The sequence below is a fragment of the Sciurus vulgaris genome, assembly GCF_902686455.1.
Source record: "Sciurus vulgaris genome assembly, chromosome: 5".
NCBI classification, from domain to species: Eukaryota; Metazoa; Chordata; class Mammalia; order Rodentia; family Sciuridae; genus Sciurus; species Sciurus vulgaris.
Genome location: NC_136465.1, coordinates 140,851,831 through 140,876,933, shown reverse-complemented (window position 1 = coordinate 140,876,933; position 25,103 = coordinate 140,851,831). Strand labels below are relative to the sequence as shown.

The following is a 25,103-nucleotide window of genomic DNA, read 5'->3' as shown; positions in this document are numbered from 1 at the left end:
TGATTCCCAAGTATTTTATTATTTTTTTTCGAGGCTATTGTGAATGGGGTAGTTTTCCTAACTTCTCTTTCTGAGGATTTATCACTTATGTATAAAAATGCATTGGATTTATGAGCATTGATCTTATATCCTGCTACTTTACAGAATTCACTTATGAGTTCTGAAAGTTTTCTGGTGGAATTTCCTGGTTCCTCTAAATATATAATCGTGTCATCAGCAAATAGGGATAGTTTGAGTTCTTCTTTTCCTATTCGTACCCCTTTAATTTCTCTGGTCTGGGCCTGTGTCTCTGGTTCTACTGCCCTGATGGGAAAACCTTGCACGGTGGGGAAGACTCTCCCCGTGGGGAAGTCTCGCTGGGCAGCTTTCTTCCGAGAAGTTCCCTTTAGTCCAGAACTACTGCCTGGGTTGGGCAGCCCTCCTCTGCGACTTTCCCAGGGGTCTCCTGGGCTAGGGAGCCTCGCCCTGCAAGTGAGTCTTTCGCTGGGCAGCTCTCCTCCAAGAAGTTCCCTTCGGTCTGGAACTACCACCTGGGCCAGGGAGCCTCTCGCTGCAAGTGAGTCTCTTGCTGGGCAACCCTCCTCTGCATCATTCCCTGGCGTCCAGAACTACCTCCTGGGACGGGGAGCCTAGCTCTGTGCAGAAGCCTCTTGCTGGGCAGCCCTCCTCTGTGATTCTCTGGGCTGTCTGGGTTCACCGCTCCAGCAGGGAGTCTCGCTGGGCAACTCTTTTCCAGGAAGTTCCCTGCATTCCAGGACTACTGCCCTGGCTGGGAAGCCTCACCCAGTGGGAGAGACTCACTCAGTGTCTCTGAGTTGATCCTGAGTCTCTTGATACCTCCTCTTCTTGAATCCTGAGTTCTGGAATGAAATGAGAGGCAGTCACCCTCTAGTCTGCCATCTTGGTCTCTCTCTCCAGAGCCACCATTTCTAGAATATATATTTCTTGTAGTATTAAATTGCCTACTGTGTTGTTTAACTAGTCTTTCACTTTCTTCAGGGTGGGGTGCCAGGGATTGAACTCAGGGCCAGTCAACCACTGAGCCACATCCCTAGACCTTTTTGTATTTTATTTAGACACAGGGTCTCACTGAGTTGCTTATTGTCTTGTTGAGGCTGGCTTTGATCTCACGGTTCTCCTGCCTCAGCCTCCCAAGCCACTGGGATTACAGGCATGTACCACGGAACTGGGCTGGTCTTTCCACTTGATCCCTGTTCCTGTTATTCTGTACTCTGAATTGCTATACTCAAGCTCTTTTTCTAAAAACAGCTTTGAATATGTTGTACTTTTATTCCAAGGAACTCTAGTACTCTAATTTCTTTCTGTGCTATGTGGGGAAAAATCTAGACTTCTCAGGTTATTTATTATTTATGTTTCTTGGTGGTTGGAGTATAGGCCTTTCTAGTCCTTACCTTAACAATTGAGTTGCTGCGATATCACCCTATCTACAGACTTGTATGTTATCTGGTGAATCATGGCAGAAGACACTAATCTCCTGGATTAGAGTCAAGAAAAATTTTTATAGCACTGATATTAGCCACAGTATCATAATTTTTCTGTACAGTTTCCTTAAGCCTTAGTTCTCAGAGGCTTATGTGATAAGGGAGGACTAGGTTATACGTATATAAGCATTTCAGAAGAAGACCCTGAGCATTCTCTGAAATCTTAACCTGCTTGTTCCTTTTGTTTTTCCTTCCATTCTATCCTACGACAGATCCTTTCTTCCATGTTCCTTATTGTAGAACTTGTCTGAATTGCTGCTACCTCTACTATGTTCTTCCTGTTTTTCTAGATACTTCAGTGACCCAGCTTAGTTTGCATTAGTGGCTTCTGTTTTTCCTCATATGACAATTTCTTAGTCCTATTGTCGTGTTCCCTGCCCCCCACCCTACACACACACATACATACACACAGTGCTTTGGTCAATGACTTAGTGTCTTTGTAAACAATGCTGGCAGAGACCTTTTTTCTTTTTTGGTCTCTCAGAGCCATTTAGGTTAGTGTATTGGTTAGAAATGTGTTGCAAGGGACAGATAAGCCATCCCATAATGAATTTAATGGGTAGGCTTGTTTCTGTTGTTTTCATGGAGGTAAGTAATTGCTGATATTGATTCAGATTTTTAGCAACCCTTTTTTATACACTTTGGTTAATACAGTATCTTTATTTTATTTACTTATTTATTTTTTATGTGGTGCTGAGGATCAAACCTAGTGCTTCAAATGTACGAGGCCACAACCCCACCCCTTTATATACCTTTTCAGTATGCTGTTCTTATCATGGGAAATTCTTTATATCTGTAGTTCCAAATTATATCCAGCCTTAAATTACAGGTTTTTTAAATAGTCTTTCCTAACTCCCCCAGTGAAAATATTCTTTTATGTTCTCATAGGCAGTAGTACTAAACTAGAAAATGGCTTTACTCACTAAGCTGTATTTATGTGTCATATCTTCTTTACTAGATTATACATTCAATGTCTGTGTTTCTGTCATCCTCAGTAAAATGCTTTATTTAGGACAGACACAGAGTACTTGTTGAATGACTAATAAAGAGCAAGTGAACCTCATCCCTATAAGAAACCTTGTATCTGGTGATGAGAGCTTAGCGAAGAGATATGTTGCCAGGAATATGAATGTGGAGACACCAGTTTTAAGCAAAGGATTTAATTTATAAGAATTAAGTGTGTATATTTTAGCTGAAAAGAGCATCTTTATAGTGTAAAATAGATCTGAATGCACAGGTTCATAGTGCTATCAATTACATTTTCATATATCATCAAAACTTAACAATTCTATTATATGTGGAAATAAAACAGAAACTATTCTTTTTTTCAGTGCTTAGATGAATATGAAGATGATGAAGCAGGGCAGAAAGAGCGGAAGCGAGAAGATGCAATTACACAACAGAATACAATGCAGAATGAAGCTGTAAGCTTATTAGATCCAGGCACTTCCTATCTGCCAACGGTGAGTATTTAAAATTACTGGGAAGTCACTAGGTATTTTAACAACAATTTCTAAGTTGCTGTTAATAATTTTTCTAGTCTCATTTGGTAGCAGCAGCTTCCTTTAAGTATTTCTAGTAGATTTATCCATTGATTTATCCTTATTTCCAAATACGTTTTGACTTTAGCAATGTTTACTTTAATTCCTTGTCAGTGAGTTTTTGCTAACTGAATAGCAGGTTTAAGTAGCATCGTCCATAAAAATAACAAAGAAAACAATTACCTTCTTGCTGTTAAAAAAGTATGAATTAGTAAATTGGATTAAGTGAACAGTTCTATACTAGGTTGATTTTTTAATTAGAACCAGATAGCAAATAAAAAGTTAAATATAATGTTTCTCCAAAGTCAAATGTTTAAATATAATAAGCACAATGTACAGTATCATAAACTGCCAGAAATGTCTGTATTTTGTGTAATTATATTTTTAAACTAAATTTTAACTCAGTTTCTAATTAGCTATTATTTTAGGCTTTTGTGGGACAGAAAATTTGGTAATAGAGGTTATAGTGATGTCTCAGTATAAAGAAAGATCACTTTAGAATCGTGTGTGTGTGTGTGTGTGTGTGTGTGTGTGTCTGTGTGTCTGTGTGTCTGTGTGTATGAAGCCAGAAATCAAACCCAGGGCCTTAAACATGCTAATAAGCATGTTCTTTACCACTGAGCTATATTCCTAGCCCTAGAATCATTTTATGTAAACTGTAATTTGGAAATACTTTTGATATAATCTGGTCTTAAATTATTTTTGATGCATTTTGAGATCTTGAGCTTAGTATGTGTCTTTTCAGAATTCTAGTCTTGACTTTCTAAAATGTGCTTATTATAACACCTTAAAAAGAATTTCAGAGGAATGTAAACATCTCCCCATTTTATTGATAAAAATGATGGAATTTAAACCTGCCAACTTAGAAGATTGTGAAGGCAGATAAAAATATAGTATTTTGAAGTGACTGGGAAACACAGATGCAAAACTTCTTTCTCCTCTACTTTTAGAGACAGAATGAATTGATTTGAAGATTCATGGAGTGATGGAGGTTTCTCTGGTCCTTATCCCCGCAAGTTACTGCTACCGTAGATGTAATCATCAGAATTCTAGGAAAAGTAGTACTGTAATTTAACATGGTATAAGCTAACAACCAATATTTTTCTCAGCATTTTTGTGACTGTTCATTATCTAAAATGACTGTTTCATTTTTGTCAGAGTTGAAATTAATTTTTAGTGAAGACTTCCTTCAAGATGAAGGCTTAATTTACTGGGATATACAATATAGTATTTTAGATAAGAGTCTAGCATTGGTTTCAGTTCTTTTCCATACTAAATTACTCTGGCAGTAGTTTAAGGAAGCGAGCTGACTTTCTTCTGTAGCATGAGAGCTCTGTCCACTCACAGTCTAATATTATTCCCAAGTATATGACAGATTTGGAACTGTCTGAACTTAGCTGACCCAGGCTCTGAAGAACTCATCTCATTCAGTTTGCCTTCTTTGCTATAGCTTTTGTAATCTCTTTCCAGGCCCACTTTTCACCCCTCCCCCCTTTAAATTAGTATTTGTGATTAATTATTGGTCATTCATTGGTGACCTTAATTTCAAGTGTCTGTTTTGCCAGTTATTTGCTTAGAGTAAAACTAAGACTCCAGTGGGCCTCCCTAGTTGCTCATCAAAGTTGGAGTGGGAAAAAGGAATGCTCTGTCCACATAGTTGACCTCTAAATTACTGTCTGTACTCACATATTCTATTACTCATAAAGGATACACATTTATTAACAACTCCAAACAACAACAGAGAGAGCAAACAAAACCATTGACATCATTGGTTGCTTTAAAGCTTTTAAAAATAAGACAGATTGTGTTTCCAGCATTGTGACTGAATCTGAGCCCTTCAGTGGAATAGACCTTTAAAAATGAATAGGATGGTAATATGAGTGTGGCATTACAGTATGCTTTGTAAAAGTTTAGAATATTTTAAGTTTCTAATTAAAATTTTTCAAATACAAAATAGTATTAACTAACAGATACTGAGAATTCACAAGTTTTATATTCTGTGTGTTTATTCATGTTTAAAATTTTTAGGATGATACTGGTTTTTCAAGTGAGAATTTCTGATCAAATGTTGAATGATCAATGAAATTTGGAAAATAATAAAGCTTGTAAAGACAAGTGAAATTTCTTGGGTTGATCAGTTTCTTCATGCTCTGTTTTTTAAAGAACTTTATTAAAGTTGAAACTTTAAACTTAATTTACTGCCAAACATTGTGGCACATTTCTGTAATCCCAGCTGCTCAGGAGGCTGAGGCAAAGGGATTATAAATATGAGACCAGCCAGGGCATATAGCACAAGACCCTCTCTCAAAACAAACAGCAACAAAAAACCCTTTTCATTTAAACTTAATTAAAAAAAAAAAAAAAATGGTGTGTAGTCATGTGCTAGAAAACTTAAGAGCATAAAAGGATATATGATAAAAAATGTTTCTTCAGTTACGTGATTTGTTCTCTGGGGATAACTAATGCTTTCTTATTTGTATATACTTTCAGAACTAGTCTATAAACAAATTTTTTTCTATATCCATACCTATATGTCTATATATGTATTTTTAAAATTTTTATCAATGCCTAATAATCATACATACTAGTTGGATTCGTTGTGATATAGTTGTTCATGTACGTAATGGAATTTTATCAGTTTCACTCCCCAGTACCTCTTCTAGCTCTCTACTTCTCCCTCCTCCTGACTTTGATCTTCTGCCCTATTGGTCTTCTTTCTACTTTCATGAGATCTCTTTTTTTCCCTTCTCTGTAACCTCCACATTTGAGAGAAAATGTGACCCCTGATTTGCTGAGCTTTGCTTATTTCACCGAACAGGATGCTCTAAAGTTCCATCTGTTTTCTTGCAAATGACATAATTTCTTTCTTGTTTATGGCTGAATAAAACTTCATTGTGTATATTTATGACATTTTCTTTATCCATTCATCTACTGATAGATACCCAGGCTGGTTTCATGACTTGATTATTGTGAATTGTGCTGCTGTAAACATGGGTGTGTATGTGTCACTATAGATGGTGACTTTTGGATAAATACTGAGATGGAATCTCAGTGTAATTTTGATTTGCATTTCCCTGATTGCTAAAGGTGTTAAACATTTTTTCATACATTTGTTGGCCATTTGTACTACTATCCTTGAGAAACGTCTGTTTCATTCACTTGCTCACTTATTGGTCAGGTTTTTGTTTTTGTTTTTGTTTTTTGAGTTCTTCATATATTCTGAATGCTAGAAGAGTAACTGATAAAGAATTGCTTCTATTTTGCAGGCCCTCTGTTCACACTTGTTTCCTTTGCTTGCTATACAGAAACTTTTAAATTTGACTCTATCCCATTTCTTCATTCTTAGTATTATTTCCTGAGCTTTAGGAGTCTATTGAGGAAATCTTTGTGTCCATCTGTATTGTTAGAGTTTCTCCTATGTTTTCTTTCTGCAATTGTAAATTTTCTGGTCTAATTTCTAGGTTTTTGATTCACATTTATGCAGTCAGAGGGATATACATATAGATACACATTTTTCCCAGCACCATTAGTTTAAAATGCTGTCTTTTTCCCAGCATATGTTGTTGGTGCCTTTGTCAGGTATCTGCTGTGTGGGTTTGTCTGTGTCTTCTTTTCTCTTCCATTAGTCTGTGTGTCTCTTTTTATGCTGGTACCATGCTGTTTTGTTACCATAGCTCTGTGGGATAATTTGAAGTGAGGTATTGTAATGCATTCAGCATTGCTCTTTTTTGCTCAGAATTGCTTTGGCTATTCTGGGTCTTTCATTCTTTCATATGAATTTTGGGATTTCTTTTCCTAGTTCTCTGAAGAATGTCATTGGTATTTTGATAGTAATTACATTGAATCAATCTGTAAATCACATGACCAAAATATGGGCGATATTTCCATCTTCTAATGTCTTCTTCAGTTTCTCCAGTGTTCTTTAATTTTCGTTAGAGAGACCTTTCACCTCTTTGGTTAGATTTATTACTAGGTGGGCTTTTTTTCTTGTTTTTTTTTTTTTTTTTTTTTTGGATTTTGTTTGTTTTTATGAGGCTTTCGCAAATATAATTGCTTTCCTGTGCTTTCCTGATTTCTTTTTCAGCAGCTTCATTATTGGTGTATAGAAAAGCGATTGATGTTTTTATGTTGGTTTTGTGTTCCAGTACTTTGCTGAATTTGTTTATCTTACCTGCTTCTAAGCCCTCCTTGATTGTAGCTTCTGCTGAGAAGTCAGAAGTTATTCTGATTGGTGTACCTCTAATTGTGGTCTGATGTTTGTCTCTTAAGGCACTTTTAAAATTCTATCCTTGTTTGGTACTTTAGGCATTTTAATTACAATGTGTTGTATAGAGGTTCTTTTTTGGTGTTGTTTATTTGGGGTTCTGAAGGCCTCCAGTATCTGGATGTCCATCTCATTCTCAAACTGTGCCTTTTTTTTTGCTATTATTTCACTGAATATGTTACCAAACCACTGGCCCATATATCTGCTCCTTCCTAGGTACCTATGAGCCTTGAGTTAGGTCTCTTTTGTTGTACAAGAATTCTTAGATACTCTGATTATAGTTTCTTTCTTCCTTTGTCATTCTTGTCTCTCTTCCTCCCTCCCTCCCTCCCTCCCTCCCTCCTTCCCTGTTTAATGAAAGTGTTAAGTTCCATCACCAGCACTGCTTTGAGAGTAGGGAGTAACTGCCAGTAATACACTGGTAAATTTTTTTTTTTTGTAGTGGGGGTAGAAACCCAGGGGTGCTTAACCACATCCCCAGAGTCAGGGTCTCACTAAGGTGCTGAGGCCAGCATTGAACTCACAACCATCCAGCCTCAGCCTCCTGAGCTGCTGGGATTACAGATGTCTGCCACTGGGGCCAGCAACAGTGGTGATGGAAGAGCCATGTATCAGCATATTTTTAAAAACTTATTGCTAATGATCTCTTTAACTCTACTAACCAATGAGAAAAGTGGGTGTGAAGTAATACGGAATAGGATGAAAGGCTAAGCATTAGTGATAGTGTACCTGTACTAACTTATATTGGAAGAAGAGAAAAAAAAAAGAAAGAAAAAGGTATGGGGAGGGGAGGAGACATAAAAAATAAGAAAATAAAGAAGAGAGAAGAGAGGAGAATAGAGATGAGAAGAGTGGCATCAAGAAAAATTCCACTTGAAAGAATACATAAAATTAATTGTAACGATAAAAAAAAAGTGAAGGAAGACAGCAAAACACTTCACAGAAGTGCAGTAACAGTCATAAAAAGATTAAATTTTTTTCCTTGCTGAGATATTTAAAATGGAGAAACTTATTCATGCACTGTCTTAGTTACAAAACTCATGTGGGCTCAGCCTTTTGTAGTTTTCATGCTCTGGGTGAGGCAGCACAGAGAGGAGGCAAGAGGCGCCATAGCAGCTGGGATGTGGGGTAGCAGCTCATTGATGTGTCAGGTAGTGGCTGGGGCATGGAGACGGGAGAGTGGCTGTGGAGCTTTAGCATGCAGAGTGGTGGCCTGTGACTGGAGTGTGGAACTGTTGTCATGGTGCAGTGGCCACCAACTATGGTGGCACAGGGATGGCTGGCATCAGAGACTCACATTGCTCCCTAGGCACTGTCCTTACTGGCAGAATGGTTGGCAGAGACTTGCGTTAGAGGTGTGTGCCATTCCATAGCTTTCTCCTCCTCTGGAAGTGTGACACACCCTTCTCCACTTTACCTCACACCCATTGCAGATGCCAGAGGGTGGCAGGGCTTGGCAGTCCTCCACTCACAGCAATTCTGCTACACAAGTTACTGGGCTACCTACCTCAAAGGCATTTCGTATGATATTATTAACTAGTATCTATAGGTGAGATGAAGGTGGAGAGATTTAATTGCTTCCTGAACTGTAAGCTTAGATGTGGTCTCTGCAAAATGGCTGCCTTCTACAATTCTCTGCCAGTGAATTGAGAAAAATGAAGTATTTCTTGTTCACAAGGTAGCTTTGACCTCCTGTCCTGAACATAACTCAGTCTTTCTCCTCTACTGCTGTTTCCAGAGTAAGCTTGGCATCTTTGCTGACTCTTCTTTATCCCTTTGTTATCCCTCACCCCAGACCTGGGGTGCAGATGCTTATTCTTGTTTAACAAATTCTTTCCTGTTTTCTCTTCCAGTAACCAAAATTTTCAGGTCCCTCTGAGTCTCTGCCTTCCAGTATTGTGAATCAGTGCATTCCTTCTATTATGCATCTCTGGTCAGCTATTTTCTTATTGCTTTGATTCTCTTCTGTGGAGGAGTTGAGATCTGCAGCCTCTCTCATCTCTGCCATCTTGTCTCCCCTTACCCATATGTGTTCCTTTTTCACCTTTTACTCACATACTATTTTAAGCATGTTATTTTGCACCTTGTCTTTTTTGCTTAATACTGTGTACTTCTGCAATTGGGCATGAAGAGCTTCCCTATTAATATTTTTTAACAAATGTGAATGTTCCATTTTACAGATGTACTGACTTGAAGGCTGAACCAGGAAGATCTCAAGTTCAAGGTCTCAGCAATTTAGCAAGGGCCTGACTCAAAATAAAAAAGAGATGGGGATATAGCTTGATATAGAGCACCCTTGAGTTCAGTCCCCTGTACCACTAAATAAATAAGGAAATTAAAATTGATATATTATCAAGTATTCAGGCCTCATTCAAGTTTTGCCAGTTGTCCCAATATGTCCTAACAGAAGGATCTAATTCAGAACGTGTTGCATTTACTTGCCTGTAACTCTTAAATTTCCTTCAATCTGTAAGAGTTTCAGTCTTTCCTTAATTTTTTAAATCTTATATCTATCCATCCGTCTGTATTTGTATTGACTGTTACTTAATTTATCTTATTGATTATACCCTTTTACTGTTAGTTTTCTTTTGTCTTAAAACAACTCAAATTTATTGTCTTAAAACCCTTTTTCTTAAAATAATACAAATTTATTTTCTTCCTGTTCTGTAAATTAGAAATCTGACATATGTCTTTTGGGCTGAAATCAAAGGCTAAAATCAGGTTTTTGTTCCTTTCTGGAAGCTCAAGGGATGGATCTGTTTCCTTGATAATTTTCATTTTTCTTTTTTTTTTTGAAATCTAGCTCTTAGAGGCTACCTGTATTCTTTGGTCCATGGCTCCTTTCCTTCTTCAAAGCCAAGGACTTTGGGTTGAGTCCTTCTCACATTGTTATCATTGTGGCCTTTGCTCATTAGTAACATCTTTCACTGATGGTTTTCTGCCCATCTCTTGTACTTTTTTTTTTCTTTTTCTTTTTTTCTTTTTTACAGGCCGTATTTTGATTCATTGTACACAAATGGGGTTACATCATTTTGTTTCTATGGTTGTGCACAATGTAGATTCATACCATTTGTGTAATCATACATGTACATAGGGTAATGATGGCTGTCTCATTCCACCATTTTTTATACCCGCCTCCCTCTCATTTCCCTCTATGTAATCTAAAGTTCCTCCATTCCTCTCTCACCCCCCCCCACACTCCCACCCCCATTATATATATCATCATCCACTTATCAGGGAAAACTAAAGCATAAGAAATCAAAACAAGAATCAATAAATGGGATGGATTTAAACTAAAAAGCTTTTTCTCAGCAAAGGATACAATCAATAATGTGAAAGGAGAGCCTACAGAGTGGGAGAAAATCTTTTCCACATGCATTTCAGATAGAGCACTAATCTCCAAAATTTATAAAGAACTTATGAAACTTTATACGAAAAATACAAAGAACCCAGTCAATAAATGGCCAAGGAACTGGACAGACACTTTACAGAAGAAGAAATACAGGCAATTAATAAATATATGAAAAAAGTTCAACATCTCTAGTAATTAGAGAAATGCAAATTAAAGCAACTCTAAGATTTCATCTTACTTCAGTTAGAATGGCTATTATCAAGAACACAAACAAGGTGCTGGGGAGATAGCTCAGTCGGTAGAGTGCTTGCCTTGTAAGCACAAGGCCCTGGGTTCCATCCCCAGCACCCCCCCCAAAAAAAAAAAAAAAACGCAAACAATAATAGATGTTGGCATGGATGTGGGGAAAAAGGCACACATTTACCTTGCTGGTGGAGTTGCAAATTGGTGCAGCCACTCTGGAAAGCAGTGTGGAGAATCCTCAGAAAACTTGGAAAGGACCCACCTTTTGACCCAGTTATCCCACTCCTCAGTTTATACCCAAAGGACTTAAAGTTAGCATATTACTGTAACACAGCCACATCAATGTTTATAGCAGCTTAATTCACAATAGCTAGATTGTGGCACCAACCTAGACACCCTTCAACAGATTAATGGGTAAAGAAACTCTGGTATATATACACAATGGAATATTATTCAACCATAAAGAAGAAGAATATTATGTCATTTGCAAATAAATGGATGAAATTGAGAATATCATGCTAAGTGAAAAAAGCCAATCCTTTTCACTTCTAATGAGACTTCATGATTACATTGGGCCAGTTAAATAATCCAGAATAACTTTATTTAGGGTCACTTGATTAGCAACTTTAATGGTCATGTAACCTCACAGATTCTTTGAGGGGTATTATTCTGCCTAGCATACCATCATTATTTGTTTTCATATTAAAATTGTACTAGGTTTAGACAGTGGGAAATCCTTTGTGCTTTTGTATCATTTGCATGTCTCCATCATTCCTGGAACACCTTCTTGTTTTCTGTCATAATAAGATATTACAGACTCATATTTAACTTTCCTATTATAGCTTTAGAACAGCTGTGTCCCTAATGAGCCCTGGTTATTTTTTCTCAAATGATATTTTGAAGCTTAAAATCTGTGCTTATAGATTTCAAATATTTTAAGTTCATTGTTTTGGGGTATCACCATTCCCAGTCCTCTATGCACGGATCTACAAAATGTGTATTTGTATACAGACCCACATATATACATATCCGTTTGTTCTCTGCCTGCCTACTATATCTATCTAGATACTGAAATTTATTTATACTGATATCTCCAGTTCTAACACTACAGAGTTTGTTCTAGCATTTGTAATTCCCTTTTGTGATACTGAGAAACCTGTTTCCCACTATCCTTAATGTGTTTTATTTTTTTAAATCCTACCTTTTGTAATCTATCTTCCACTATCACCTCTCCTCCATACTTATGCCTTCCATACTGCAAGTAGTCCTGACGTCACATGCTGGCTCTTAGTGAACACTCTTCTCACTCTTTTCAGGCTTAGGTGTCCCATGCCAGGCTATAGGATGCCTCCTAACCCTGCTCTTTTGACCAACTGCTCTTTGCTAGGATTTCTCTTCAGTTGTGCTCAGACTTTGCAACTTTAGGCTGGATTGATCTTCCATGGGGAACCCTCCTCAACCTGATTAGGTTTCAACTTCTCCACATGAACATTCTTCATCCTGCCTGAGCTCTGCTGCAGAATACCCAGGGCTCTCTGAGGAGTCATGTTCTTTACCCTTCTAAAACTAAAATTTTAACACTTTATTCTGAGGCACTCTCCTGAACTATTGAACTTCATATCCTGGTTGGGGCTCTGGCTGACCTTTTGTGGGACTCCCTTTCTAACCTTACCTTAGGACTGAGACCGTCTGTCTCTGCTTTGTAGACATTGTTCTCATTTTGCTTAGGTTCTGGTTTCTTAGGTCAGACTGAGTCTTTCTGTTATATAGTGATCTCCTCATTTTGCTTGAACTCTTGATTTTCTATGCCAAGCAGTTCTTCTTTTTGTAGAATTCCAGTCTCTTGGTACCCTGGTCTGAATCATGAAGTTTCTTCCCCACCTTGTTCTACCCCATCTAATGGCTTTAGGATTGATTTATTCAGGAAAGGATGGGGAAGTATGATGACTTTTTTTTCCTTTAAAATCTTTGTTAATTTAATAAAGTTCTTTTTTCATTTTTTTAGTTATTTTATTGTTTATACATTATAGGAATTTGGTTCTGCAGTCATCTTAACAACGTTTCTTACAAAATTATATAACCAATATAGATATTTTAAGTTAGTACTGAGAGCCAGTTAGTATGGTATGCTGAAGTTTAACTGAGTGCTGTGGTTTTGTTGTTAATTTGTTTACTTGAATAACCTCAGTGTTATTTTGCTACATTCCACTGGGCTTGTATTTGTCTGATCGTATTTCACATGTGCCTTCCTATTTGTTTATACTTAAAAGTTCTAATATGTAAAGACTATGTTCATGGGATTTCCTTATTAACCATTCTAAGCTTAAACGAAGCAGAATGTTTAGTAATATCAACTGTCCCATTGTAAGGAAGATTATTCAAGGAAAAGAATATTTGAAAATCAGTTGTATAACAGACTTCGGGGTTTTTCAGAATATCTAATTACATAGTTGTTAAAACTTTTAAAACCAGTATCAGTTTTGCCAGTTGTACTCTCTATAAGCAGTTTTAGAGAGAGTTGTATTTTCCCATTTTTCCACATTTAGAATGAAATTGTCAACTTATACAGTTATGTAATTATTAAGAGAGGTTCCTAGTAATTATATACTTAAGTTCCTTTGCTTAGAATTTTTTTGTGGCCATAGAGATTTCTAATTAACAAATCTAAGGTGGAATTTATATTTGTGTAGAATTTTGTTAATTATAAGGTACTCTTGCTATGCTCTATGGTTGCTATGCTCTATGATTTTGTTTTTTCTGTCTCACACTTCTAATTCATTGTATGTCCAGTTTTCTCTTCTTTGACAAGGATATAGCGGTCACTTTAAAAATCCATTTATAGTTGTCAATTTCTAATACATGTAAGAAACAAGCTGCCACCACTTCTAATAATGCTAATATAGTCTGTCCAATTTGGTGGACATCCGTTGCTAAGATTTATAATTTCTCTTTTAGAATCACTGTAGAATTTAGCTACAAGATGTGTAGTCTAATAATAATTCAACTTCACCAATAAAGAATAAGCTTAAGTGTTACCTGTCTGCATCAGGATTTCTAATTTTATCAGCTACAAGTTAGACATGTAGAAAATACTGTGTTAAGGAGCTGAAGAAATAGCTCCTCTTGGAGAGGGCTTGCCTAGCATATGCAAGGGCCGAGGTTCGAATCCCTGGCATCTCAGAGAAAATACTATGTTAAACTTAGGAGATGTATTTTAAGTGGCTTTTAAAACATAAAAGCCTGTAAATGTAGAAGTCTGATATTATTTCGTGACTACTTATTAGTATACTTAGCTGGAATTTTGTTACTGACTTTATTTTATAATTGTGTCAGATGTAAAATTATTATGCCATTCTAGTTTAGTATTGCTGAAAATGCCCTGCATTTCACTTTTCTGAATTAAAATTCTGGTTTATATCAGTATTAATATTTGTGGAAAATACCTATTTCAAGCTTCAGAAATAGTATTTGTTCTTAACATTTCAGTTGATAAAAAAGTAACCTACAAATCCAGCAGGGGCTGCTTTATTTAGTAATTCTGCTTACTCCATTTCAGTAAGAGGTAGTCTGCACAATTAAGCTTAATGTGGCATCTTCTAAAATATTTCAGATTAATCAGAATGAGAGAAACGTGATATTTCAGAACTTCATTTTGGAGAGGTTGGCATTATCAGCATTTTTTCTCATACGTATTTTTATGGACACCAAGGTATATTTTGTTTTAGTTCGTATAGGATGATATTAGGGAATTATATTTTTTAAAAAATGTTTATAAAGTATTAGTTGAAATACTGTTTGAAATTTTATGAGGAAAAGTTCCATATAAAATCATCTTCCACATTTAGTAAAATGTACTTTGAGTGGATACATATGAACCTAATTCTTCTTTCTGCTTTATCTAAGCAACCAGTGATACACTTTAGCTATTAAGCTTTCAAAAATAATTTTAAAGCTAGATAATATATGTGTGTGTGTGTATATAAATATTTATATTTATAATATATATTTTATATTTTTTATAATATATTATAATTATATTTATAATATATATTATTCACTGGAGGTACCATATTTTTATAAGTAGGGGATTTGTTTGTTACATAAAGTAAGGAGAGTCTTCTGTAGAGCCTTCTATTTCCTCACTGTTAGGAGGCATGGTTTAGGGATGTCATTTTAATGATAGGGAGGTAAGAAGCCCTTTAAAGTTTACTTCAAAGTTTACTTGCTAGATTTTTTGTGGCTGCTTTTGTAATAAAACCACCTGTTGCCCAGGGACGTGTTAAATGTCTTTGTACCAACTGTCAGAGCATGACTTCTCTAGAAGTAATTCTGTTCATAGTGTGAGACCCCCCCAAACACAGTCTAGGATGCTATCACCTCATTACTTCCTACATATGATAATTTCCCAAGTGGTGGTTCTTCTGTAACTGTATTTTACAAAAGAAGTTATTTCCCTAAGTTGTCAATATATATTTATTGGGTATGGGGAGAGAAAGATGAATCAGAGTATTCCTATCTTCCAGAAGCTTTTGTTTCACTTAGAAAAGAAGATGTGTAAATGAAAAATTGAGATAAAGTTATATTTAAGTGATTTAGGTTGTTCTAATGGGAATTTATTGTCTTGGAATAGTTAAAACAGATTTATTAAAATTGTATATAGAAAAATCAATATTTTTCCATATCCCAGTGAGCTTTTGAATAATTGTAATCAGATTTAAATTACAAGCCTGTTGAAAAGGTGTTGTGTTGTTTTATTCATTTATTTCACTTAATCCCCACAAAAAACCCATTTGACATCATTGTTACTTCCTTTATAATGAGAAGACCAAGACTGATAGAAGTTTAAATACACAGTTTTATATCTACCAGCTTACCTGTCTGGTTGGATTCTGCTTAATTCTTCCTCTTAACTATCTTAGCCCAAATGGCTGTGTCTTTTATTGTGTCATGCAGTCAGTATTTACTGTCTTACTCTGGAACTTGTCATCTCATAAAGGGAGCTTATTCTTTGATTTCAAGCAGGTCAGAAATTAATTATAGGGTCTTTCCTGGAGACTTAATGATAAACTTTTTTAAAGGTTATTAATCAGTTTTTTAAAAGACTCATTTAATTTTAACTTGTTTTATTAAAATGAAACTGTAAAAATATTTGGAGAGCCCTGGCTATAAAAATGACTGCCTGCCTGGTTAGTTGCAAGGTAATTTTTCCACCCTAGTGGATAATCTTAACATGCATCAGTCTCTTCTTCCCTTTTCCCTTCCCTCTGTCTGCCTGCCTGCCTTCCCCTCTTTTTCTTTCTCTTCTTCCTTCCTTCCTTTCCCTCCTTCCCTCCCTCCCTCCCTCCCTCCCTCCCTCCCTCCCTCCCTCCCTCCCTTCCTTCCTTCCTTCCTTCCTTCCTTCCTTCCTTCCTTCCTTCCTTCCTTCCTTCCTTCCTTTCTTTCCTGACAATAAAGTATACTTTCTTACTTTTCATTTTTTATCTGTGTATGGTCTTTAAAAATAATCATTCTATGTATGTGGTAACTTAAGTTTTTATTAAAAAAAAGAAGGCATAAAAAAGTCAAAGGGAAATACTAAGATTATAATGGTTGTGGTTTTTAAGTGTCCATTGACTTCTAAAAGGATTTAAGCTGACTAATGATGTCCTACCCCCAACCATTTTCTGAGCTTTTTAAGTACTTCCATATTTAAAAATAATTTTAAAAGGTTGTTGGTTTGTGACTAAAAAAATCAGATATAGTTTTGTTTAACCAGTGGTGTAAATTTTAAAAAATGAAAGTAATTATTGTAAATTGCTTCTTTCAAAATTTGATATTCTCAGATTCTAGTTTTTCAGCTGTTTTTATAATCACACACACACACACACACACACACACACAAACACACACACACATATACATCCAAACTGATTTATCATTACTTTTACTTTACAGGAACCATCTAGAACTGTTTCAGGCAGATATAAAAGGTAAGAATTCTTATGTTTTAACTTATATTGTAGAATGAGCATGATGTCTGTCTGACAGTGACCTATCCAAGTAGAACTGTTTAAGGCAGCTCTTTGAAAAGTGAAGAAACTTTTACATTGTGCTCTTAGAAAGAAATTACATCAAGGGTAGGAGTGTGATGATGTCTTACCATGATGTATTCTGATGTATCTTGTAGTTTTAAAAACTGCCTACACCCTGAATTTGCATGGGTCCAGTGAACTTCACAATATAAAAACTTAGAATGGCTTACAGGTAGACCATGTGTATTAACAAAATTCCATAAACTAAGAGACTTAAACAACAAAAATTTATTTTCTCATGGTTACTACCCTGGTTAGTTTCTGATGAGAGCTATCTCCCAAATGCTTCACCTCCAAATACCATCACACTCCGATTAGGCCTTTGATGTCAGTTCAGTCATTGTCTCTCTGTACAGTTAGAGACACCATTGTATATTTCTATGTATACATGTATAGGAAGAAAATAAGAATTAAATATAAGAAATTATTCAGTAAAGTACCAGAGAGATTAGCTTCCCTCTTTCCTTTGAGTCCAAAAAGGTTGCAGAAACTTATGCTAATATTTGTGCTAATAATCATGGATTAATGGTAAATCTTAATGAGTTTTTCTAATGTTCAAAGTGCTTTGCAATAGAAATCTCATTTAGTTCTCATAGTTATTTTATAAGGCAGATACAATATTTACTTGCATTTTATAAATCAGGGAAGTGGAATTAAAAAGGTAGTTTGTTTCCCCTGGGGTTAAAAATGTAGTCGGTTACAGAATCTGAATTTGCGCTTGGGCACCCTGTCTTCAAAACCCACGTACCTATTGCACAGGATCATCTGCCTAGATTTATACATATAAAACCTTTGTTTTTATCTAATCATGTGTTAAAGTTTAAAATATTTTGATTGTTTTTTTCTATCTAAAAGCATTAAAGGAGCTCTCATTCAAATACTGGGTTTTTCAAAATAAAATTTTATTTTTACCATGGGCCATAATATCTATTTATCAGTAGAAAGATATAAGGCTATGATATTCAGTAGTTGAATAAGTAGGTCTGAAACCATTCTGGCACACAGAAAAACACTCAATATGTATGCTACTGCTTTTATTTTCATTTGAGTTATTTTGATATAGGTATAATTAAATTAGTACTTTTAAGCTTCTAACACTTATACATTGCTTTGTAGTTTTTACTTACCATGAAAGATTCTGAAAAGAATCTTTTTGCCAGAAGTCATTGCCAAATAGCTTTGATTTGGCCTGTTCCCAGGCCATGTTCTCAAGCCAAAAAATTTTTTATCATCAGTTTGTGGTTTGGGGAATAAAGGTAAATTTTGGTAACATACTGAATTTGTTGTACCAGTTATACATATTTTTTTGTAATAGAGATTTAAATTATGAATGATACTTTTCATATTATCTAATTAGGATCAATACAGGAATACTTTTTAAAATCTTTATCAGAAGCTGTATTTATGTCATTTTGTTAAATCAGAAAGAAAATTGTTTATCCTGTAATGAATTTTTATTTTTAAGCTTTTGCAGTCATTATTTTAGTTGTGATATGTTCATATACTTGCAGGATTTCTGAAGCATAGAGCATGTGGTTTGTTACTTCTTAGTGTTTCACGTTGTAGCTCTGTTTAGTACTGTTAAAATATTTTTAAGTTTTTGTCATTTTCACTGAGTTGTAGCAACTCTGTTTTAATATAGTCTAAAAGTCAAACATTAAAAATTAAAACAGGGCTGGGGATATAGCTCAGTTGGTAGTGTTTACCTCACAAGCATAGGCCCTGGGTTCAATTTCCAGCACCGCCAACTGGGTTCAATCTCAGTATTACAAGAAAAAAAAAACAATCAAAAGCTAGAATCTGTATCTGAAGTTATCTTCTTTATCTAATAGAAACGTGTTATACCTTATATCAGTAATTCATTACTTTCATTAACCTGTCAGCAAGTTGTAGCAATGACTAGAGCATGCATGGTTCTTAATAAGGGTATCTGCTGGCAAACGGAGATGGTAAAACTAAAGATTAGGTTGAAAGATAAGTCTTTGATATCATGTTAGGAAATATTTTAGCAAACTCAAACATTACATAAATATTTTAGCAAACTCACACATTATATAAATATATGTAAGTACACACACTAACAGATGGAAATAACGCACAAGCCATTACAGAATTTAAATACTGTGTGTGTGTGTGTGTGTGTGTGTGTGTGTGTGTGTGTGTATTTTGGGGGGGCACTAGGGATTGGAGATTGAACCCAGGGGTGTTTAACCACTGAGCCACATCCCCATCCCTTTGTTGTTTTGTATTTTTAAAACAGTCTTATTAAGTTGCTGAAGCTGCTCTTTCAAACACAATTCTTCTTCCTCAGCCTCCTGAGCTTCTGGGATTACAGGCATGCACCACTGAACCCAACTTTATATATATTCTTACAAATTACTAATTAAATATTTAATTCTTATCTCAAAAATGTCAAGAATGTACTTTTTTTAGCACTGAGTCTGTTAAACACTCAAACTAGTTCTGTTGTATTTTAAAATGGAATCAACTCTTGTTAGAGCTTTTCAGTTTTCATTTGATTCTAAAGTTCTTTCATAGGAAATCAAATAGAACCTTTTTAATTTTGGAAAATGAACAATTTATTTAGAAATAATTTTAATGCGAGATTTAAAATGTTACAACCCAACTCTGTTAACTTTTTTCTAAATGGAACTTTCTTATAACCATTGTTTTAAAACCAGTAATTCTTATTTGATTGCACATATATTTTGAGAACCATGCAGTAGCAAGAAATATCCTTGATTTGTTGGCCAATGATCAAACTAGAAAAATGTTAAATTCTTAAAAGAGTGAGAAATCCAGACTAAGTATCAAATGTGTCTTCCAGTAATTGAAGAGGGACAGTCTTTTTGAGCTCTTATGTAATCCTTTTAAAAGAAATCTCTTCAAGATCTTTTATTTCTGTATTAGCATACATTGTATATTTTGCCAAATGTTGCCAGACCTACAAGAGCTGTAGGTCTTTTGCTTAATGAATTTTACAAAAGGACATGAAAACCACAAAGTGATAATTTAAAAATTAATTGGCATATTGGTACATTTTGTGGACTGAATTTTTCCCTGTGTGTTGTAAATATTATTAGCTAAGATTTTTATAATACTTACTATGTACCAGGTACTGTTCCTTTTCATATACATCAGTTCCCTAAAAATCTTTTGAGGAAAGTGCTTGTATTATCACCATTTTACAATTGAGGAAACTGAGACTCAGTGAAGTGTAATGATCTGTATGAGACTAAACAGATAGTAATTGGCAGATTTTGTCAGCATGTTTCTTTATGTCATGGTAACATGAATTTGCCTAGTATGAATAAGAATGGGGCAATGTGGAAGTTTAATATAGCTTATTTAGTCTCTTAAGTATTTGGAAGGTACCAGTAGCTAGAATTTTTTATTTAATATAGGTTTGAAAAATATTTTTTTTTCTCCAGTGACTTCTACATATATAACCCTGGATTTCTCAGTCTACCCAGCTCTCTTTACTTTGTTCTAGATATAGTGCAATATTGGAAGATAACTTTTTTGTTCCTAATTATAATCTTGAGGTTTTAGAACTTCCAAAGTATCAGTATAATTGTGAAAGAGAAACCATGCAATAATGTGTGGCATAATTTTACTTTCTTTTTTCTATGTTGGGCATGTAACCCAGCTCTTGCATATGCTTAGCGAGAGCTAGTACCACAGAGCTACATTCCCTGCCTCATAATTTTACTGTTAAGTGCATTTTATATATTTTATTTCTTGGTAAATTCACCACTAAAACTGAGCATACTGTTGTCTTTATTAATTTTTAAAAGTGTAATTCGAATACCGTAAGAAAACCACCCTTTTAAGGAATCTAATTCATCAGTTTTTAGTATTTCCCGGTGTTGTAGAGGGATCACCATTACCTGGTTCTAGGATTTGTTTCCCTCCCCTGAAAGGAAAGCTCCTACCCTTTAAGTACTCAATCTCCATTCTTCCCTTCCCCTAGCTCCTGGCAGTCAGTAATTTGTTTTCTGTATTTATTTGTCTCTACTAGATTTCATGTAAATCTAATCACATAATATGTGACCTTTTGTGTCTGTCTTCTTTCAGTTAGTATAATGTTTTTAGAATATATCCATATCAGCGTGTGTGAATATACCACATTTAATTTAGCCCATTCGTTATTTGATGGTTGTTTACACTTTCTGTAAAACATGAAATATTATATACATTCTATAATATCCTATAAAAGTTCATGTATAATTTTTTGTGTAATCCTTATTTATTCTTACAACACAGAAATTTTTCATATTGTTTTGTTGAAGGTCCCCTCCAATAAAAGAAAAAACATAATACACATTTTATGTCAATTTTAATTCATTCAGAATCAGTTACTGTTTGTTTGGGATACTCATGTTAAGATAATGAGGAGTGGGCTGGGGAGATAGCTCAGTTGGTAGAGTGTTCGCTGTGCACAAGGCCCTGGGTTCAATCCCAGCACTGCGGGAAAAAAAAAAAAAAAGATAATGAGTATACAGCTTTAGCTGTTCTTACTAAATAATATGAACTTTATTTGAAAAAATGTCTAGTTCTCAAGTGGTAATATTTGAATACTTAGGTATATTTTATGAAAATAAATATTAAATATAGTGAATATATGCTGTATTTAATAATTACATAGTCACTATATTCCACTGTAGTTCTTATATTCACTATAATATATATTTATTGTATTTATTTTTAGAAACCAGAAATAAGTATGTATAATGAGATCTCATAATGGAACAACTTAAATCTTTTTTTTGGGGCGGGGTGTGAGGGAGTGTACTGAGGATTGAACTCAGGGGTGCTTCACCACTGAGCTACATCCCCAGCCCTTTTTAATTTTTATTTTGAGACAGGATCTTGGTAAGTTGCCTGGATTGGCCTCAAAATTGAGATCCTCCTGCCTTAACCTCCCAAGTCACTGGGATTATAGGCATATACCGCCATGCCCAGCTGGAACAACTGAAATTTTTAACAATGAGACTATTATATTCATATAAACAGTTACAGTGCAGCCAGTAAGATGCTATAGAAAGATAATAAAACATAGGACAATTATTACCAATTTATGTTAAATGGGGAAGGAGGAGGAGAGCATATTACGAACACTACAACAATATAGTCTGTCAAGTATTCTTAATCTGAGATCTGTTAATGTCATGAGCTGCTAAAATTGTATGTTAAAAAAAAATGCTTATTTTTCTGAGAAAATCCTCATTTTCTATTTGATTTTTAAAGGGATCAGTGGATCCAGAAGGAAAACTATTAATGTTGTAAATGTTAATGGTTGTTACCTATGGGTTTACTGAAGTATTAATTTATATTTTCTTAAGTGAATATATATCATCATTTTAATAACCTAAGAGTTGATTTTGATTGCTAGTTATTGGAGTGTTTGTATTTAAAAGAAGAAAGGAGAGAAACCTCCCTTTACAAAGAGCAAAAGGCTGTTTTGAGGCATGGTAGTAGTGGTAGGAGGGCACAGGTTAGTGAAAGGTAGTAAAAATACAGAAGCCAGTTGTGTACTTATTAGTTATATGGATATTTCATGATATATCTGAATACTTCTGAATACTTAATATCCATTCTAAAAGTAGATTTTAACCCATGGGTCTTATAATCACTAAGTTTTAAAATGTCTATATTAGTGGAAAATTCCTCTAGCTATAATCTCTTAATGCTGCCAATCTCATTCTCATGATAGTTTTAGAATAACAGTGTTATTTCTACAACACCCTCTCATCTTACCACAGAAGATGTGAAAATTCCCAGAAGGGGAAAAACTTCCAGTAAAGGGTGGTATTTATCTTTGATGATACTGTTTATTCATTTCCCTTTCTGAACATTATGGTTAATATCTTTGTAGCTAAAAGCAAATGGAGGATTCTTTTTGGATCTTATTAGTTAGAGATTTGTGTTAACATTCCTAAGTAGAACATTGCAAACTTTTTGGAGTTAATGAAACAATCTTTTATTGTAAGTATTTTCCATTGTGTATATCCGGCCTACAAAATAGGTTAAAAATGCTCTGTTTTTAGGATAAGCAGCTAAATTTGGCAGTAAAATCAAGTAACACAGTTCTTCATAATTATGACAGTATTCCTTTCAGTATTCCTAATATGTACTGGGTATATAAAACACTGATTTTATTTTTCAGTGATAATTATTTCTTGCTTTTAAACTTGTATAGTGGTACTATTTATGTGTTAACAAGCATATTGTGAAGAGATTTTTTTAAATTGTTAAATTCTTTTTAAAATACTGTTTCACTTTTTAATGGACATTTATTCATACTTACAGAGTCTAGTAAATTCAGTATACAATTTAGTATAATGATCAAGTCAGGTAATTAACATTTCCATCACCAACATTTATCATTTCTATATTTTGGGAATCTTTTGACTAGTTATCTTTAAATGTATCATAATTTGTTATAGACTATAATTATCCTACTATGGTATAGAACACTATAATTGATTCCTCCTGTTTTGGTGTTCATTACCTAAGAGCTCTCTCTTGCCTCCCCCCTTTGTCTCTAGTGGCCACTATTCTATTGTCTTTGGTTCTCTAGGTAAGTCTTCCTCATTTGCGCTGGGTATAGTGTTTTGGTTGGCAGGTTTTTGTTTTGTTTCTTTTCTTTCTTTTTCAGAACTTTGAATATATAAGCCCATTCCCTCTGTCCTGCAAGAAATCTGCTAGCCTAATGGGTATTCCCTTATTTGTGTCTTGATGCTTTTTTCTTGCTGCTTTTAGAATTCTCTTTGTATTTGACTTGACAGTTTTACTCAAGAGTGTCTTTTACAGGGTATCTTTTTTGGTTAAGTCTACTTAGCATTCTTTTAGCTTTCTGGATCTGGATGTCCATTTTTTTCAAGACTTGGGAAGTTTTCAGCTATTATTTTGCTGATAGATTTTTATACCTTTAATTAATTAATTATTTTTTATGTGGCTCTGAGGATTTAACCTAGTGCCTCACACCTGCTAGACAAGTACTCTATCACTGAGCCACAATCCCAGCCCCTGTTAAATCGATTTTCAATGCCTTTTCCCTTCAAACCTTTTAGAACTCTAATGTTGAGAATATTTGTTTACCTTAATGGTGTCCCATAGATTTCTTTGACTTCCTCCTTTCCAGCTTTCCTTTCTTCTTCCCTCCTTCCATGCCGTCCATTGTTGGGATGGCCTGTCTTCAGGTTCCAAAGTTATTTCTTCTCCTTGATCTAATCTGTTGTTGAAGTGCTCACTTGTATTTTTGATTTCACTGATCAAATTCCTCCAACACCAGGATTTCAGTTTCATTCTTTTTTTATGATTTCTTTGTTGAATTTCTTATCTAGATCATGAATTGTTTTCTTCATTTTGTTGAACTTTCTCTCTATATTCTCTTACATCTTACTGTTTACTTGGGATCTTTATTAATAGACTGTGGAATCTGTTTTTAGAGAATTATTCTGGAGAGTAATTTCTCCAGAGAGTTTCTCTGGAGAAGTCATGTTTCTTTGCATTTTCATTCTTCTCCCCCCCGCCCCACACCCTTTTTCTCTCTTTGAGAAAAAGGAAAAAGAAGGTTTATTGCTTTGCTACCAAAAGAGAAACACAGGGACTCCTGTCCCAAAGGCTATGATTCTGCCCATCAGCAGAAACAGGGGACTTTTAAAAGAGTTGATACAGGGAAAATGAGATTAGGGGGGAGAGATCGGGATGGAGATCAAAGAGGAGATGATTAGGAAAAAGAAGATCAGAGAGAAGGTCAGGGAAAAAGGTTGGGAAAAAGAAAAACACCATGTAAGTTTCAAAGCCACAGGGGATATAGTCAAAGCATCAAGGAAACCTGTTTTCCCTACTGTCATGCTGGAGCCACAAGTGACTGAGAGGCGTGTCCTTAGGCCCCATAGAGGAGTGTTGGTGGCTACATCTGTAGCTGAGGCACTACGGATAAGGAGGGTGTAGGGGAGATGGAGCCTCAGGCCCCCAGGAGATTGTCAGTTCCCCTGGTTTGGGCTAGGTCACCCATGTCCTGAAGGGTATGGTTCCATATGGACTAGAGTCACAATAGCATAGCTGGTTCTAGCTGGCTTCATGAAGTTTCAGTCTTTAATGAAGTGTGGTAGAACACTT

General features: G+C 35.2%; 1 protein-coding gene across 1 annotated transcript in view; it reads left to right on the top strand.

Annotated features, from left to right (window-relative positions):
• PAWR (pro-apoptotic WT1 regulator) overlaps window positions 1–25,103 on the top strand; it is a 123,993-nt gene that overhangs the window by 84,120 nt on the left and 14,770 nt on the right. Inside the window, exons 3-4 of the mRNA XM_079141183.1 lie at window positions 2,834–2,965; window positions 16,837–16,871. Of these exons, the coding sequence (XP_078997309.1) occupies window positions 2,834–2,965; window positions 16,837–16,871 (167 nt within the window). The remainder of the gene's footprint in view (window positions 1–2,833; window positions 2,966–16,836; window positions 16,872–25,103) is intronic.